The sequence below is a fragment of the Pangasianodon hypophthalmus genome, chromosome 8, assembly GCF_027358585.1.
Source record: "Pangasianodon hypophthalmus isolate fPanHyp1 chromosome 8, fPanHyp1.pri, whole genome shotgun sequence".
Classification (NCBI taxonomy): Eukaryota; Metazoa; Chordata; class Actinopteri; order Siluriformes; family Pangasiidae; genus Pangasianodon; species Pangasianodon hypophthalmus.
Window position 1 is genome coordinate 21,067,172 of NC_069717.1, and position 20,041 is coordinate 21,087,212.

The 20,041-nt window shown below is 38.3% G+C and overlaps 1 protein-coding gene across 19 annotated transcripts in view; it reads left to right on the forward strand.

Moving 5' to 3' along the window:
• The window catches only part of LOC113533118 (membrane-associated guanylate kinase, WW and PDZ domain-containing protein 1-like), a 110,488-nt gene that overhangs the window by 70,759 nt on the left and 19,688 nt on the right, over nucleotides 1-20,041 (forward strand). For 9 of the 19 annotated variants that reach the window (XR_008302134.1, XM_053235856.1, XM_053235841.1 and 6 more), the window contains 8 exons: nucleotides 873-955; nucleotides 1,897-1,950; nucleotides 3,907-3,967; nucleotides 4,187-4,290; nucleotides 6,434-6,553; nucleotides 6,945-7,130; nucleotides 7,975-8,616; nucleotides 19,004-19,038. Coding sequence is in view for 18 of the 19 variants with exons in the window: in XM_053235856.1 (XP_053091831.1) it covers nucleotides 873-955; nucleotides 1,897-1,950; nucleotides 3,907-3,967; nucleotides 4,187-4,290; nucleotides 6,434-6,553; nucleotides 6,945-7,130; nucleotides 7,975-8,616; nucleotides 19,004-19,038 (1,285 nt within the window). In the remaining variant the exon portion in view is untranslated. The remainder of the gene's footprint in view (nucleotides 1-872; nucleotides 956-1,896; nucleotides 1,951-3,906; nucleotides 3,968-4,186; nucleotides 4,291-6,433; nucleotides 6,554-6,944; nucleotides 7,131-7,974; nucleotides 8,617-19,003; nucleotides 19,039-20,041) is intronic. The other 10 variants (XM_053235858.1, XM_053235849.1, XM_053235853.1 and 7 more) reach the window with 5 other exon arrangements.

Below are 20,041 nucleotides of genomic sequence, written 5' to 3' on the forward strand. Positions count from 1 at the left end.
TTCAGTTTGAAGTGAGTATTGTTTTCCCAGCACTGTTACTGTCTTTATTACGTATCATCTCTAGTTACTGATCACAGACATAAAGGCATATAGAGAACCCAAATTTAATGGAGAACAAACGGACTCTTGATTAATAACCTAAGACACTTTACATCGAATATCAGGAATGGTGGCTAAAATTACTGTCTGCAAAAGTCATAGCAATAAATCATTCATCACTGTAATACTTTTAGAAGTCACAGACATTTTGTAGACATTTTTGACCCATCATGCATTTGTTGGCTTTTGAGTATTTTTAAAAGAAGTAGGCTCTCAAGTGATGCAAGAGAGATTGTGATTTCAAATTTCCAAGATGCCACAGCTATCCGTGGCTGGTAGCCAAGGAATCAAAATTGGCCGTGCTGTCTGGGTGGAAGCAATGGCATACTCTGTCTATCCTGTCAGTCACAGCTATGTTAGCCAATCGTGGGCATCCGTGAGCTCATTTATGCAGAATAGGGCAGATAGCGCTTTCTGAGAGGGCAGATAGCGCTCTTTTTGAGAGCTAGTGTGTGACACAGCATGAGCAAGTTCAAAAAGCTAGCTTCATGTGTCTCAGAGGAAACACTTGTTAGCCTTCACTCTCTCTGATTGGTAGACAGGTAGGGAAGGGGCAAATTAGTCTTTAATGGCAAGCATGTACCGGCTCCAGCAGTACATGAGCAATGCAGATCAGAATAATTTAAAATCGGATAGTCTGTCCAGAAATAATAAATTATCATTGTCATGTTGTCATTACATGCTGCCTCAGCACTACCAGGGTTATATAGTTATTTAAATCTTCAACTTTTGACCATTTCTGACACCGACAAATTTGTATTGTTTTCTTCTAGCCACAACACAAAGACAACCTCATGGATGGACCCTCGCTGTCAGGATAAACAGCAAAAGCCTTTAGAAGAGTGTGAAGATGATGGTAAGAACAAGAAACACAATCATCATGCACGCTCTTAGTTTTAACCAGAGTTGAAAATGAAAATACAGTCAAACTGCACTGTACAGGAACTGCAATATCTATTGTAAAGGTTTTTTAACTAAGGACTTACTCTTTGTAACCAGACACCAGGTCTTTGTGTTGGTTCTGTACATACTTTTTGCTCAAAAGACTCAATCATGCGCATTAAACTAATGTTGATATTTGATATGCTTTCTACGGTTCATATATCTGGTTTTTAGTTAAGCACCCCTTTTAAATCTTTATTCACCTCACTGGATCCTGAATACATCTTTTCAAGCCAGAATTTTTACAAGACAGATGCACATTTGGCTTCACTATCTATAAACACGACCCATTTCAGATTGTCTAAAACTAAAGATTAATATGGATTTAACGACAGTTGAAGGAGGGTTTCGGTGATTCATGAACTGTAGACTGTCCTATTGCAAGACATGCTACACAACCCCCCGTTTAAACACTTCATTAACTATATTTTATTAACCTGTAAAATTTTTATATAGGCTAAAAAATAGATGAAGCTTGTGAAAAGCTATTAAGCATAGAATAGAGGTCATTTAAGGTGATGTGCAATGAAATACTTCACCTTATGTATAATGAAACAAATCTGGCTTTCTACAATACTAAACTTACCAAACCCTTCCAACAGTCATGATACTGATTATATGACATTTTTGTGGAATGAAGAAAAATAATGTCTCTGTCTTTTAAGGGATCCATTTCAGAATAAACGAAATAGTGCCACCTGGTGGAGATTCATAAAATTTAAAAAATAACACAGGACCAGTTTAAATGATAGGAACTCTTACAAATAAATAATATTTTACAGCCTGGAATCAATAATCTGTCTCTCTTTTTCTCCCTTGCTTTTCGACTTCTTTTTTTTTTTTCTCCTTTTGGAGAAGAAGGCATACACACTGAGGAGACAGAACTTGATAGGAACTTGATTGAACTTGGTAGGTTTTCGTCTTTCTTCTCTGCTCTCTTCCGTCTCTTCCTCCTGAATCCTGTACTCACTTCTCCCTTTTTTCATTCTCCTCATTTTGTTATTACCAGGCCTTAAGCCAGGCTTACAGTGTAGGACGAGAGAAATCTTGTCATCTGACTACTGCTCACGCTGCATGACTCGATCTCGCAAGTAGATCTTGACGGTGAAAATCATGTCCCAAAGGTGCTCACACTGTACAATACCTTGGTAAATGCCAGTGGTAGATGCCATTCACCTCAGTCTGAAAGTATTGGCACACAGGCTCAGTTTGTGGAAGTTAATTAGTGCTGCATCTTTTTTCTTCTCACTGATAATGCTATTGGATTCAAACTTTTGAAACTTTTGGCCACTCAAGACGCATAGCTTACAACATGTTAATATTGTACCCAGTAATCACATCTTGCTGATGATAGCATAGTATACAATGTTATTTCATTTTCTGATGTGTCATAAATTTGAACATATTTATCAAGCATCGTTTAACCTTTTGCACTAAGCGGTTCACTCACTCATCATTCCAGAATCATACAGTGTAAGCCTGGCTTTAACAAACTTAATTGTTGTTTCTGTTTTCCTTTTTATTAGACATGTAAACTCTTCTATACTGTCATGATGCCTTTACACAATACTTTATACACTACAGGATTAAAATATTAGATTGTGGATTAGAAATTCTGTTAAACTAGTGCATAACCTGTTTAGTTCAACATAACATTGTGATAATTTTCTAAATCCTGGATGCCTCAAACATGTTTTTTAACTACAAATACTTTTCACCAGCTAATCTTTTTACCCCACAGTTTATCACAGTTGACTAAACTGAATAAACAATTATACCAATGATTTATAAGTATTTTTGCAAGCAGCCGTTAGTGAATTGCATTGAAATGTTACATTTTTTTATGTAAATATGGACATTTTCGCATCTCAGTGAGGTGACCCCAAAGCAGAGGCATTTCAAACAGGAGCCCACGTCAGTTAAAAATATGGGAACACATTTTAATTGTTTCTGGATGAAACTTTGAGGCTGATATTATGACAAAGAGTGTGGGTAGCTTGAAGAATCTTATTCTTATTGTTAGTATCATTAATGTTGTTTCCTTAGTCTATGGATGGTACCACAATATGAAATGTAAGTATATATGAATGATGTGATATTGTATAGAGTTCCCTTCTTGTGTCCTCAGCAGTCCAGTTAGAAAGATGAAGCCAGGAGTGGACAAAGTCTGTATACCTCTAATGATAAAAATCTAGACTGTGTTTTGATCTCCAAGCATGTTTAGACTTTTATATGGCTTATATAAGTCATTGTGTGTAGTGTAACATAGTGTAGTATTAAAAAAAAAACATGTCAGAATAGTGTGCAGTTGAAAACACACCTTTGCTGCTGATGGATCCTTCGAATTGCTTACAGCATATGGACAGCTGAGAAAGAGTTTGAAGGACAAATCCTTATTGCTTATCCGTCCAAGTAGACTGTATTAGAGAGTGATGTGTGAAACAGGAGGAAGAGTCACATTAGAGTGAAGCACTTAGTGCGAGTATGGATTGTGTAATGTAGTCTGCTGCGTCATGTTCAGCAGTCAGGCTTGTTGAGTCCATGTGAAACCCGGTACAGTCTACTGCGCAAGTGCTAATGACACTCCATCAGACGAATAGCTGAGAATGTAGCTGAGTTTACACTTGCTGCTCTAAGTGTAGGCTTTTCATAACTGTGTATGTGTTTGTGTGCAAGTGTATATGTATGTATGTATGTATACGCTGGAATGCACAAGTATTCACACACCCCACACAACAAATTGTGGAAAAGTTCAAAGGGGGCAAATACTTATGTAAGCCTTTGTATATATGCACAGTGGACTGTTGAAAAGAATTTCAGCTTTTTCTTGCATGATCCATATGTCTCTTTTTTCCCTCCCCGCAGCAGAATTACCTCCAGGTTGGGAGAAGATAGATGACCCAGTGTATGGTGTATATTATGTAGAGTAAGTCTAAGACTCTCTTTTCTCTCTCATGTTTCTCCATCAAAACACACTCAAGCAAACAGTTCTAAGCTGGGTGTTTTTCCTCCAGCTTTTCCTTTTTTCCTTTGTAAGCTGGGGATTTGTAAGTGTCTGTGCACCAGATCCCCTCACTTTATTTCAGAGACAATAACTTTTTTCTTTCTCTTTGTCTCTCTCTTTATGTGTGTGTCTCTCTCTTAGTCACATAAACAGAAAAACGCAATATGAGAACCCGGTGTTGGAGGCTAGACGTAAAAAGCAGGTCGATATCCAGCAGCCACCAGAAGGTGAGCGCTACGTCAGAGGTTCGTTCCACTTTTTTTCTCTCTGTTTCATTGTCACCGTGTCTATTGTCTGCCCCAATGTTGCATGCCTTGATTAAAATAGTCAGACAGTCTTTTAAGAGGCATTAGTTGAACACTGATCATTTCTTTTTCAAATAAATGCTTCACTAAGTAGTGGCCATTTAGCATTATACAATAGGTTAGCCCGTACTAGCTTTAATTCATTATTGACCACATTTGTTTTTATAAGGACTGTTCGTTCTAAATGCTAATGTAACTTATTGTATCTTAAGGTAAGTAGATAAATGTTTTAAAGAAGTCTTTTTAAAGATGTCATGTATTTGAGGCTCTGACTAATTTTGTAGTCTCTCTATGTTGATATATTTGTGCGTGGGTTGACCGAGCCTTAAACATTGAAAAATAATTTTATAAACTGTCACCACATCAAACTTATTTAGTACAAGTTTGGAAAAACTAATGCTGCAGCCTAAATTATTTATTAATATACTAAATTAGTTTCTTCAAAGTCATGTATAAAAATGCAGGTATGCATCTCATGTCTTCACTACTCAAAATGTTATATAGATACATTTAATATATTTGTTTAAAGGTACTTTGTTCATTTTGTTGGCTAGATGGAAGCCAAAACATATATATATTGCCAAAATTTACATACATGGGCTGATGATAACTGTTGAACATTTTGGCCATAATTCCAAAAGATATGCTTTGTGGAACAAAAATACAGCACATCACCAAAAGAACACCATACCTACAGTGAAGCATGGTGGTGGCAGCATCATGCTTTGGGGCTGCTTTTCTTCAGCCAGTATTGAGGATTTCCAGTAGATTTGCCAGTAGATTTTGGTGCAAAACTTTCATACGTCTGCTAGAAAGATGAAGATGAAGATGAATTTCACCTTTCAGCATGTCAGTGACTCAATGCACAAAACCAAATCAACAAAGGAAAGGCTTAACCAAAAGAAGATCAAAGTTTTGGAATGGCCCGGCCTGAGCCCAGGCCTGAATCCAACTAAAAATCTGTATGGTGACCTGCACAGCAGATTCCCTTACAATTTGACAGATCTAGAAAGTTTTTACAAGGAAAAGTGGGAAAATATTGCCAAGATGTGCTAAGCTGATTCTTACCCAAAAAGAATGAGTGCTATATTACAAGCAAAAGGTGCTTCAACAAAGTATTAGTTTAGGGGTGTGCACACTTTTGTAACCAGGATATTGTAAGTTTTTTATTTTCCTTTTTTTGCCTAAATTGTTTTTCGCTTTATTTTTATAGGTTGCAATTTTGCATTAAAGGTGAAAAATGTTCTGTCATTATTGATCTCGGTTTCATTTTTACATCACAAAAACTTGCCATTTTAACAGGGATGTGTAGACTTTTTATATCCACTGTAATGTGTGCTTTGTTCTTTATTGTTGCTCTTTAATTGATGAGCTGTTAATGGGTTGTTAAAGTATTAGTGTCATTTAGATTTTTGAAGATGAAAAATATTATTTTTGAGAATATATAACATAGATTATGATTTGTATTTTGGCTTCAATGAACATTATTCTGAATGGCAAATTTGCATTTACGGACTTTAATGTCTAGTGATTTTTCTAGTGGATGTTACATTTCCTAGTAAGATTTAAGCAAAATTAACAGCTTTGGGACACAAAAAATTATCTTGTTTTTGAACCATGTTTATACAGCAGCTTACATACATATGCACCCCCTTTATACTTTTCCAATTATAGTATTTTTTCAGTACTTTTCCAGTAGTATTACAACCTGGAGCAGAAAAAGACTCGATTAGGATTTTTATCATTTGATTTACACAATATGTCTAACATTGAGCAGTGCAGTTCTTTAGTTGTAACACAAAGGTTATTTAAACAAAAAGTAGAGATTTATTTGTTGCACTCTTCTTTGTATTCGGTGAACTTTAGTGGTTATGCCATATTCTTGGGATATTTCCAAAACCTGGTTGATACGTTGCCCAAGACTTGATTTGTTCAAGGGGTAAATTCTTCACAAGCATAATTACACACCATATTACTATTTTGTTGATATAATCAATAGTTCACAGCTCCTTTTTTTTTTTAAATGTAATAATATCTGTTGGGCATATGAAGTCACCAAGTCTTTGCCTCTTTCCGTGTACAGAATGGATAGAGGAGCACTCGTCTGCTGGCGCCCCGATCACCGCATACATTCCAAACCACTTGGAGACGTACCGAGAGCCTCAGAGTGGCCCACAGCTCCCGCCAGTCCCAGGATGCAAACGTGAGCATCTGTCTGCTGTTGTGAATAACGAAATTTTTGCAACTATTTTGCGACTATTTTGCAATTGATTCTCATTGGAAGAGTATCATTATAGTGTATATTGTCAGCTAAACCCTTGTAGAACAATTAACAAATCTAAACAATTAAATGTTAAATGCTTTTGTAATAGAAACTCCTGTCAGAACAAGAAAATGCACCTCCATAACACTTTTATTTTGTAGTAGCGAAATAATCCTACAGTGGTGTCATGCTAATTCTGATTCAGTCATTACGGAAATTGAGATGTGCCATAAGTGCATCCTTATTGCTTCACATATTTGGTTTTGGTGTAGTATCTTTAAATATTGAAGACCTCTTCTAAGTGTGTGTGGGTGTGTGTCTGTGAGTGTAGGAGGGAAGCCGTTCTTCACAAGAAACCCCGCAGAACTCAAGGGCACATTTATAAGCACCAAACTACTGAAAAGCAGACGGGGTTTTGGTTTCACTGTGGTAGGAGGAGACGAGCCAGATGAGTTCTTACAGATCAAGAGTCTCATATTAGATGGACCAGCAGCCTTGGATGGCAAAATGGAAACAGGTAGGCACACACACACACACACACACACACACACACACACACACGCACAAAAACACTTACACACAGGCAAGTGGATTTATGGTATAATCTTGATAGCATACTGCCACTCATGTGATGGGCTTCAGAGACAAAATGTCATTTCAAAAATGTCCTTAATGACATGAATGACAGTACATCAAATATCCTACTATTCTTTATGCCATCAGTGTGTCAATTACACTGTCATAGTCCATGAGCAACAACCTGATGGACACCTCTGTGGCTGCATTCACTTCTTAAAACCTTCTCTTTTGATCCTGAGCGGTGCAGCAGAAAAGTGTTTGCCCTATTGATTCAAACTTACAATCTCCCGATGATGCCACAGCCATCTGTGACCGGGAGCCAAGGGAAGAAAATTATCCATGCTCTCTGGATGGCATACTCTCTCTCACCTGTCAATCACAGCAACACTTGCCAATCGTGGGTGTCTGTGAGCTCATATACATGGAAGAGGGTACATAGCACTTTCCTCTGAGTGTGTTATGCTGCCCTGTGACACAGAATGAGCAGCAGTTTGAAAAGCTGTTAGCCTTCACCCGCCCTGGTTGGTAGCTGTGGTGTGATGGGTGGGAATTGGCAGGTGACCAAACTGGGGAGAAAACGGGGAAAACTCTTGCTGTTTGGTTCAGTGCATCATGCGCATGTGTGTATTCTCCCGATGACACCTGTATCATCTGGAACAACCACTCAATTTTACACATCTGTATCCATCCAACACACATCCAAACCCAAATATTTCCTGTCTTGAAAGGACACTTCTTTTATATACCAAGCTCAAGTGTACTCATGTCTGTGTGTTCTCCAGGTGACGTCATCGTCAGTGTCAATGACACCATTGTTCTGGGCTACACACATGCTCAGGTAGTCAAGATCTTCCAGTCCATCCCTATCGGCTCAGCCGTGCAGCTGGAACTATGCCGTGGCTACCCGCTACCCTTTGACCCTGATGACCCTAACACCAGCCTGGTGACCTCAGTGGCCATCCTGGACAAAGAGCCCATCATCGTCAACGGCCAGGAGGCCTTTGATCCGCCACCCTTGGGCCCATGTCAGTCGGGGATGGGTACAGTGGGCCCGGTGGGCATGGAGCCACGCCCCTACAGCCCTACAGCAGAGGGGATGATGATGCCAGAGAGCTACGGTAGTGATGTGGTAACCCTTGCATCGTCCATCGCAACGCAGCCTGAGCTCATCACCGTGCACATGGAGAAGGGTGACAAGGGCTTTGGCTTCACCATTGCTGACTGTGGTGGCATCGGCAGTGCCATCGGGGGCGGGCAGAAGGTCAAGCAAATTGTGGACTACCCACGCTGTCGTGGCCTGAAGGAGGGTGACATTCTGGTGGAGGTGAACAAGAGGAACGTGCAGAACATGAGCCACAACCAGGTGGTGGAGCTGCTCAGCAAGTGTCCAAAAGGCAGTGAGGTCACCATGCTGGTACAAAGAGGTGAGCACGTTGTAAATGTGTGTGTGGGAAGGGCTGTAAGTGAGATAAAGTTCTTGATAGATAATCATGATCCTGGAGATCTGCTGCTAATCAGCACCAGCAAACAACTGAAGCACAAGGAATTAAATGCTTAAATATCACAAAAGAGTTGTTCTTTTTGGTCGAGGTATAAAATAATAGAAGCTATGATAAAGTGTGATAGAAAGAAAGAATTTTCTGTATTTACATGCTCAGCTACTTGTGACACTACATAGTATGTCAGGATAGTATGCAAATGTGTTAGCCTATGCTTTTATACTATTTTTGTACTTTTATATTTATTTTGATAACCAAGAATACCTGTTATGGACATTTATACCACAGTGCCTTTGAATTCCCACTTCTGACTGGTCGAAAGGTCTTGATTAATTTTCTATCTAATTTTCTATAAGAGCCACTCTGAGAGTAGTGCTGACTGCAAGACAAATCATGCATTTATATCAGTGTGCTTGTTCTAATACATTATCATATCTATAGTAACAGTTAATTCACAGGGACTGTATAGTGGACGCTACACATAATCTAAGCCTTATAATAAACAAATAAAAAAAGAGGTTGCATTACAAAAGAAAAAAACATGATTGTTGAAGTGGTGAAGCTGTTAGGAGACTTTATTTAGCATTTATGGAAGGAGTCTCCAGTGTCAGGGCTTTATACAGAGATAAAGCACCTTTAAGGTGTAAATGATAGAAGACATTGTTTTTTAACTTCAAGAGAGAGAAGAAAGTGAGTCTATTGAGGGAACGTCTAACTGCTATAACGTAAGCGAATGACATGAACTAACTTGTTTCGTGGACGTTCCACGACATTAAATATAACTATAAGTGATTAAAAACATGATGTGCTGTTCATTAATAAATAGTAAAAATCATGGACATTCATTGCTGTGGTATAAGAGGAATAAAACACTTCAAATAATCAACTTTGGGATACTAACACTAACTCTGCTTCTGGTTGGGCCTCATCACAACACCCTCTCCGTGACTATTTTCCTGTAACAGCACACCCCGTCGTGTTTTCTGCCTTACATAGCCTATTACTAGGCTCTCTGCAGAATATTGGCATTAGATATTCAGAAGCAGGACTGGACGCATGTGATATATAATCAAACATACTGCTTTGAAGCTGTGCTGCAGATTTAAAGAACTGTTTTCTAATGGGATGTCTTTGCTATGAATGTATGAATGTTGTACTTTTATTTTTTCCCTGGAATGAATGTGGACACAAAATGTGTATGCTTATTGTTAGATGTGTGCACGTGTAGTGATGATCATGACAGGATATGTAGGTTCTTTAGTCAGTGTGGATGTAGGTTTGGATTACAGTGAGTATCTCAGGTCCTTTAAAAAAAATATAACTTTTTTAAAAAAAATTTCAAGCACTAAATGTATGTTTATAGTGAAACCAATGAAATTATCAATCTGAGGTCCTCTCTTCACATTTTTTTTTAATTACCATCAACCCTTTACCTTTTTACTTAAATAAAGGTCCAAAGGGTTGCTTCAGGGTTAGAGGCCAATGCTAGCATTTCTGCTGGAGTGGTTCAATTTAGGATTTGCATAGCTGTTGTTGATCCTACATCAGCATTATGCGATAGTACTCTGGCACTTCACTTGTATATTGATTTGGGATAAAACCCAGTGGCACTCAAAATGTAGGGCTGCTGCTATAAAGGCAGGTAGTTGAGCTGGAAAGAATAGAATTAAGCTTTTCACTCATCATCAGGGACTCACTTCCTTGTTACCATGACAGTTCATATAGCACACAGCCACGCATAGATACACCAAGGTGAATCAGGGAAAACGCACAAATGCAGAGAGAGAGAGAGAGAGAGAGAGAGAGAGAGAGAGAGAGAGAGAGAGAGAGAGCGAACACACCCTGTTGCCATAGCAATAACCCACACACCTCCCAAAGCCTGGCCTTCTGCCTGTGTGTGTAGGATATAGATGCACAGGAGTTTTGTTTCCAAGCTTGTCCTTTCCACTGCACTTGGGTTCAAACCTTGCTGCTGAGTTATCTTTGCTGAATGTCACGTGATTTTATTTTGTTGCAGAACAGCTCAAATAAATAGATAAGTGAATACAAATTAGACTAAATTAGATTATTTAACCTTTTAAATTTGAAATGGTTAACCATAGAACCCAGGGTTTAATGTCACCACCAGCAACAACACCAAAAAACACTCTTTCTATTTCCTCGGGATTTTTTTTTATTTTTATTATTATTATTATTTATGTATTTGTGTGTGTGTGTGTGTGAGAGAGAGTGTTAGAACTCAATTATCATTTTTTTCTTAACTAACAATTAACTTTAAACTTAAACTAACATTTAAACCTTCAAAAAAAAAAAAGAAATGTGATTTGTTGATAGTAATTTTATAAGTACAGGTGTGAACGGGGTCGAATGTGTCTCAAAGACGCATTGTGATCATTCCACATGTTTTGGGATGCATATGTCCACATCTCATTTGTAGTGTGAACACAAAAGCAGTGAAGGACTTACTGCATCGTTGCCGTAGCTGGAATATACGTAATCATTGTGAGACTGTTTGGAAATTGCATGAAACATTAGAGCTGCAGCTTTCCTTAACAGACCACGCAATTAAAAACTTTGAAATGGTCCATGAGATAGGATTCACAGGACATTTCTGCCTGAAAAGAAATGCCACAGAAACTGCTGTAATAAACATCCACGTATTTCATATAAACGATATATCAGAAGTGTTCACTGAAGACGCATTCATAATGCCAGTTATGAGTGACTGTCCACTTGTGATTGGATCACTTGACATGGATGTTAATAACAGGTGTGAACAGATCCTTAATTATAGTCCTTTGTATCACTTAAATTATTTAACAGGATTGTGACCCAATTCTAAACCAAAATACTATGCATCAAATCTAGACAAGAGGAGTTAAAATTGCATACCATGTTGTCTTTTTGTAAGCTTTATAAGTTATAGTTTTGGGCATATCAAGACACTGTGGGTGGACTCAAGATCAGTATTAGCACTTCTTACTTTTTCAACAAAATAAATTTAAAAGTGGATTTTACAGTTTGGCGTTGTTGCATCATAGTTGCTTACGGATGGTAGACTTCTCAAACTGCCGTCTAATTAGTGAAGAGCTCAAGGCTAGTCACTCACAGAAGGTGGAAAAATTGCATTAATTCACTTATCAGGTGAAAATATACTTTAAAATAAGTATGCACAATTACGCAGAATGATCTAGTGCAATGTAATGCAAAAACAAATCAAACTCCAAATAAGGGGATTATATGGACCTGTTTTGCCTGCAAGTCTTTTCGTTATGATTAGAGTTGTTTAACTTGCAAAAGCAGGTCATGATACAGTCTTCTTGTAAAGAACTTGAAGGTGTTTGGTCATTAGAGAGCTGTATTCCTTCCTCCTAGACTAAACACTTCACACATCATTGTTTTCAGTGTGATTTAACTCATGAGCTAATTAAGCCTTTGTGAGCTGAAGGCAGCGTGCTGTAGCAGCAAAACCTGCACGAATGACTCTTGTTAGAAATTGTGTGGAGCTTGAGATACTGAAGGATTAGACTTTTTATCAGGCTGACACGAATAAGCAGCGAGGTAGAGAGTTGTAGTGGATTAGGAGTGTGTGTTTGTGAGTGTGAGGAAAGAGGAAAAGAAGAGCATGTTCAAGGGAGAGAATTTTCTCATGGTCAGGATTGAGACACACACACACACACACACACACACACACACAAGATGACTATGGAACCGAGAGCACTGCTGTAAATCTCTTCCATCTTGCCTCCTGCTTGTTTCCATGACGATGCTCTGCTGCACTGCAGTACGAGGAGAGAGAGAGAGAGAGAGAAACATACAGAGAAAGAGAAATCGACAGAGAGGAGTCAAGGTTTACTTTCCATATAGAAACAAACATACAGCTAGTTTTTTTTCCTACTTCCACAGCAAACAGGTACTCATTATAGATTAAAGCTTAGAAGCAGATTGATATCTCTAGACCAAATTCAAAAGACTATGCAGGATATTTATAAATAATGTATAAAATAGTCAATGAACAGTGTGCTTTATTATAGTGGTTCTCGAAGTAGGGTCTGAGGTTCATGAAGCATAGCCGGGGGTTTGTGTGAATTTTTTTTTTTTTTTAATTTTTTTTTTTACAAGGGTGAAGAGCACAAGCCACTGTTATATAATGACAATAAATATAATAACTTTTATAAGTTATATACAGTGGCGTCCAAAAGTCTGAGACCACAGTGAAAATGTTTTTTTTTTATTTAAAACTGGAAATTAAACATAATTCTAAAACAAAACAAGGAAAAGCTGCTAGGTCACTATTTAAATTTAAGCAGATTTGTGATCTTGACCATGTTAACTGTACGAAAGGTCAGATTTTCCGTGAGTCTTATCTCTTCTATTTAAGCACGTGTTCAGATGAAACTCTGATAGATTTAATCTAACATGGATCATCAGGTTTGTGGAGTCTGGGTCAGCTCGAGTGTACACTGTCATTAAAGCAAAGAGGGGACATACCAAATACTAAGAAACTCTGAAATTCATGCAGATATTTCTAAGATTCTACTTTTCACTCAAGCTGTTGCTGCTCATATCATTTGTAATGAAAACCTTTGTGTTAAATTGAAAAAGAATGCTAAACAGAAGTATGTTCACTAGTGCTCTCAGACTTTGGGACCCCACTGTATATATTTAACTCAAAAACAAATAGTTCTATAAATAATATCAACTTGGACATTGATGTTCTGTTGGTGGAAAGCTCTACAACTCCAATAAATAGCCAAGATATCACTGTGCATATTTTAAAAATGAGCCTGATATTTGAAAAGTTGGATTTTTCTTTTCATAAAATAAATCTGTAATAAGGGGGTGTATGGAAATTAAGTTAAATGGGTTACAAAACGTTTAAGAACCCCTGCATTATTATATTGTGTACAGAAGATATGTTTTGACATGATCTGAAACAAAGATGTGGTATAGGCTGTATGGATTCACATAATACAATCCAATATGTCAAGACAAGGTACGCCAGATAGGATTTATTGTCATTCCTCTCATCACTGGCAGATGTAGGCTAATGTTAGGAATGAAAGCGTTCCTTCATAATCACAGTGCTGCACTTAAGCAATGACAGACATAAGGATATGTAATACAGTGACTGTGCAAATTAAATATATACAATAAACTATACAGACTATAATAACAGACGATACATTCTAGAGTGAGCACTAAACTCTGCACAACACACAGTATTGCTTTGATAATGTGAGCAGTGTGAACATGTAAAATGACGTGTGTATGTGTGTGTGAAATTTATCTAGTAGACGTGGGAATCAATCTAGTAGACTTGGCCCGGATGCTCCGTAGACTTCTCCCAGACGCTATGGTGGGTTTTTTGTATAATGGAACAGGAAGATAAGGTCAGTGCGGATGTTCCTCGCGTGTTCCTGCAGCCTCATTTGTAGGGATGCACAGCCACCTCCAGCACTACACAGACATAGTGTAATATTAATGATATGACTATTTTATTTTCTATTGCTGCTATACTGACACTCCTACATGTGGACAAATGTAGATGAGTAGCTGAGATGTTTAGATTCATGGCTAGGTTTAGTCACGTCCGTGTTAAGTTACATCATGACTTCAGCTGGTTAGAGAGGCCCATCACATATTGGGAGTATCTGTCATGCAATCTATTTAGGTTATAAAAAGTGACAAGAAGAAGAACAAGAAGAAGAGAACCATGATGAAGAGCTGTGGACTTTAACCTCTGTGTATGTGTGTGTGCATATGTGCTTTTGTGTGTGTGTGTGTGTGTGTGTGCTCTCTTGGAGACAGATGGCAAGGACATCCTTCCAAGGATGTACAAGATGCAAAAGTCTCCCACACAATTACGCACACACTTACACAGACACACACACACACACACACACACACACACACACGTAACATCCTCCCAATTTCAGAATCACGATCAGATTATCAGAAAAGTTCACTGCTATACATAGATTTTATCACATACCCACAGACACTCACATATACTTTCTGGCTTCTTGTCCACCTCCTCAGAGTCAATGCTTATAAGAAGATGCAGCACACAGACACACAAACCCTGCATATGCGATTCCCTCCACAACATCCAGAGCATTTACAGTAAAGAAAGCAGCAGAATTAATCATCCAGTTTACACAGCAGCACTTACATGCAACTTAGTATGAGCAACCTACAGAAGCTTATTTAATTATCGTGTGTGTTTATTTATGTGTGTGAGGAAACCAGTGGTGTTACTGTAGGTGTGAAAAGAAGTTTTTTTTCCTACAAAAGCACATCCCAGAGTGTGGTATTCCTCTTGTACCACATCAGTTTGCCAACGATTACAATTTTTAGTTTATTAACAAACAACACGTTGCACGTGGAACCGTTTATAGTTACATTTAATGTAATGCTCGCGAAACAAGTTAGTTCATGTTACTGCTTACATTATTACAGCTATAAACAGTTGTTTCTTCACCAGCCTCTCTTTTTTTCTCTCTTGAAGTTAATAAGACAAAAACACAGCTAGTCATGGTACCAAGAAACTGGAAAGTGCAAAGACCACAAAACATAAAACACTCTGATCTCTAAAAAGCACTGACTTCTGAGACTCCTCTCATAAAGATTACAGAATTTTAGTAAGCTTCACCATGTCAATGATTATACATTTTTATTGTTGCTAAATAACAATAATAATGATAATAATAACTAAATAAGTTTTTTTTTCATCTGTTTATTATTAGCTAAGATTATGTGGCACGCCATTCAGAGCCATGGAATTATCATGTTAACCAGCTGATGAACTGATTTGATTTTGGAACTGATCTAACAGTGTCAAGGTCACAGCAACATCAAATGTACGATATCATTTCTCTTAAGTAGCTTCCGTCCTGTTTGTCATTCAAAGACGTTATTTGCGCGTTCATGGTCAGGAACTCAAGACCCATTTTCATCACTATCTACGATTTTGCCATTGGGTCCGTCCATCTTTCAGTGTGTCTGTGCATCTGTCCACAATTCTCATTAGCATGATATCTCAAGAGCAAGTGGCTGAATGTTTGTAGGATTTACATGGAATTGTCACGCAGATGAACTGATAAGATTTTGGAACTGATCCAGAGAGGATCAAGGTCACAGCAAGGTATGAAATAGATTTTCTTCTATAGCTTCCTTTACCTTTAAATGTATATTTTAAGGGTAGTTCTGACATGAAAATTAATAGCAAGAAGGACTAGACTTGTTGGTGGCAGAGGCAATCAATCTGCCATCTAAAAAAATAAAATAGGGAGGAACATAGTGTGGTCTGTGTTTTCAAAATGTGACAGTTTGCATTTTATCACATAGAGGGAATTAGGGGTGGGTGATAAGCCTCAAAAAATATCACGATATTTCGGGATATTTTTGTGATAAAGATATACACAACAAAAACAAAAAACATCCAGTGAGCAGATGTTCAGAGGGCAGAAATGTCTGGTAGATCGGAGAGGTCAGAGGAGAATGGCCAGACTGGTTTGAGCTGCCAGAAGTCTACGGTAACACAAATAACCTCTCCCTAGATCCACAGTGAGCCAAAAAGCAGCTCCGAACACACAGCAAACCAACTGTTGAGGGGAATGGGCTACAACCCACATTGGCTTCCACTCCTGTTAGACAAGACCAGGAATATGAAGCGAGAGTAGACACAGGCTCACCGAAACTGGACAGTTGCAGATTGAAACTAGATTGAAACTAAGTGACAGATAGATTACCTCTACTAAATGTACACTAAATTATCACCTTAACATTTTCAGTGTAACAGTAAACGTACAGTTTCATAGCTCTTCTCCATCACCAGATAGTAATCGACCCATCTGCATTACTGACGCTAATGTAGCAGCTTACTTGGCACGGCATTTGTCATACATTTGCAGCAAAGTTGTTTGTGAGAATATTTCCTTCCTGGGATGTTGTACCTTGGGTCTAGTGTTCTCGGATTCATGCATGTTTGACATTCCTCATACTCTCTGATGTAGCTCCCCTGTGCCGGCTCTCGTACTGCTCTCTGCACTGTTGGCCATATTTGTTTACTGTTACGCACCATAAACACAATTCATGTGTGCTTGCTTACGTCACGGTATGTCGCGATACAGCAAAACCCTATCGAATTTAATAACATATCCATATTATCATGAACAATATTATGTTGCACACCATTAGAGGGAATGCATTCATCCCCTTTTTTGATATTTTACTCTAAACCACCTTTACTGTGCTTAATTCGCAGTCTATGTGGCTTGATAAAGTGAATCTCTGAGGACTTGGAAGAATGAGAGAGGAAGAGGGATGTTGATTTCCAGTACTGTTTTTAACACAGCCTTGTTGATTTCCCTTGGGGGAATCACCTTAGCAATCATAGGGGTCATCGCAAAGGTTATTCACTTCATTACTTGGAGACATGCAAGTCACAGGAGTCATGATTACTGTAGATGTGGTGTGCAGAACTTACCCATAAGACATTGCCATCTGTTGCAATTTTACACTTAATATTTGAAACTTAAACTATTACTTTGAATTGATAGCTAATTATCAAGTTAATAACTGGTAAGAACAATAATAGAAGTTTATACATGGTTAAAAGGAAAATACAGATTAAAAAGGAGCTGCAAGTGCTGTAGGTGTTAAACATTTCTAATGGCGGTGATAAATCACTACTGAATTGCAGCAGGTGAGCTTATGTTCACATTCCAAGCCTTATCGCTCAATTCCGATTTTTTTTTGTTCATCACTAGCCTTAATGGTTCTCGTTCACACGCCACATCTGTATCTGTTAGATTATTTGATTTGAAGGTCAGTTGACAGCTGAACAGATGTTCATGATTAGTGTGAAGAGACGCTGGTGTTTTATTCTGGTAGTCTTTCTTTTTTTTTTGTTTTTGAAAGCTGCTGCCAAAAGGAAGACAGTGAAGTGACGGGGGAAAAACAACACCTGAATTTGCATACCTGATCAGATTGTATTAGATAGATACATTATGAGAAGTGAAAAGATTGGATTTTCAAGAATTTTCATTTTTATATATATAATATTTTCATATATATATATATATATAATATGGAATTGGAAAGAAATTGATTTTTGTGCTCATAGAGCTCTGCAAACTTGTGCCACTTTAGCTTTGTAATGTGAATGTAGCCCGAAAGTCTGCAAGAGCGTAAAATGGGAAGTGAGCCAGAGAAAAGGAGCGGAAGAGAAGGAGAGAGCACTTTTAACATTTAATGACTTAGGCAAAGAGCGATTCAGAGATGTGTACTTCAGGCAGAAATGCGACTCGAACGTTTTTGAATGGTGTCAGCGCAGGACTTCTTTTTCCCTCTGAACCTCTGAAGTCCCCCACGAGTAAGAAATGCAAAAAGAATGAATGCACTTCTTGCTGTGAATATGAAACTGAATATTCATAAAGACGCTAGCTGTGGTGTATATTTTGTATGCAAGAAGAAACTGGCATCACACATACGTTCAGATATATGCTGCTTTATCATTTTGAATTCAGGGTTCTGTATAAGCCTTTGGATGGAGATAGAACTGGGTAGAAATGATTAACCTGACCTGTGGGGCTGATTTTATTTGATTTGTTTCACAGAGCCTTCCCGGAGTGATGAGATGCAAGTGTGTACATGTATATGTAGATTAGAATGGGAAGTGGAATATTGAAAACTCTGTGTGTGTGTGTGTGTGTGTGTGTGTGTGTGTGTGTGTGTGTGTGTGTGTGTATTATTTAGGTGAGGAAGCAAAAAAAAAAGAGACAAGGGGCGGGGGTGGGTATTACCATGAGAGGTGGAGGGCAAAAAAAAGAGAGAGAGAGAAGGAGATAGAATGAATGTGTCTTGCTCTCAAAGCCATGGAGGCTGTCTAATAGTCACACACACACACACACACACACACACACAGGATAGCGTGTGCAAACAGGCAGTCAGCGCTCTCCAGGACGTAGCAGCATCCATAGATATCTACATTCCTTCGCTCATTCTCCTCTCCTCTCCCTCCCTCCCTCCTTTGCTCCCTCACTGAGAATCAGAGATTGGTAGAGAGGCGTACCAGCGTCATAACCGTGCCTCCTCTTCATACATGCTCCCAAAGCACAAGGAGAGCGCGAGAGAGAGAGGGAGAGAGAGAGGGAAGGAGGCAGGGAAAGAGAGCAAGTGCTCGGCTCCTTGGGTTTCTGAGGCTGCACACTTGTTTGTCATTATTACTCTTTTTTTTTTTGGTGGAGGGCAGGACTGGGAAGAGAGGTATTAATGCTTTCTCTTTCTCTGTGCCGCTGTTTCACAGGGGTGGTCCAGGCCAAGAGGAGTCCCAAAGTGGTGGTGAGTAACATCCTCAATGTTCTGTCTCCCTTTTCTTTATCGTACTTCATCCCAGTTTTGTGTCCTGTTCACTTTCACTTTAATGGAAAACCTTTTACAAGGTTATGCAGTGATAATGAGAATAATAAAACCTGTAGAAAAAACAATATCTTCAGATATGATTCAGTATATTATTATATAAGACATAACATTGTGAGTTCTAGTTAAAAAAAAATTTACAGTTTAAGGTCATTGCTTTGTCTGCCTTCTCTTCTCTTCTCTTCTCTTCTCCACTCTTCTCCTCTCTTCTCTTCTCTGCCCTGATTTCCTTTCCTCTGTTCGTATTTTCAGAGTTACCGTCGCTTTCTGAACTGCAAGTCTTACAAGGATACTCATCATCATCTGTGCTACTTTCACTGTCATTACTCGACACCTTTCCTCCTCTCCCTTTTCTTATCTCTAATATGAGCAACATATTGTGAAAGTGTGTTTGTGAGTAGACAGAGGTAGAGGAAGAAGAGACAGTTGCATAATCATTCAAATGAATGACTCAAGAAATCAAGATAGTGATGGAAGTGGAAGTCTTAGGATTGTTCTGTATTTGTTTGCTTGTTTGTTTGTTTCACCCCCTAAAAACAACCAAAAGCGTATGTGCTGAATCATGCTTCTTTTCCCAAGTGACCCCACATGAAATGCTCTTTAAGATGTCACCTTTGTCTACCGAGACACGAGCCTTTATTATCTCCGTTTTCCACCTTCACCTGTGCAAATCAGGGGAACCAAAGTGATCGTTTAGAATGTATGGATTAGATTTGAGAAGTATTTGAGTAATTTGTGAATTTCGAAAAGTGTTCCAGTCATCAGTGGTGGAGAAGATTAGAAATGATTTTAGATCACTAAAAAGCTCACTAAAATTAAACTGAAATCAAAGACTTTTAGAATTCAGGAGATACAGAACTACAACTGAATATCATATACCATTTAATATAGTTAGAATTTTATGAATGAATAAAGTTTTTTTTTT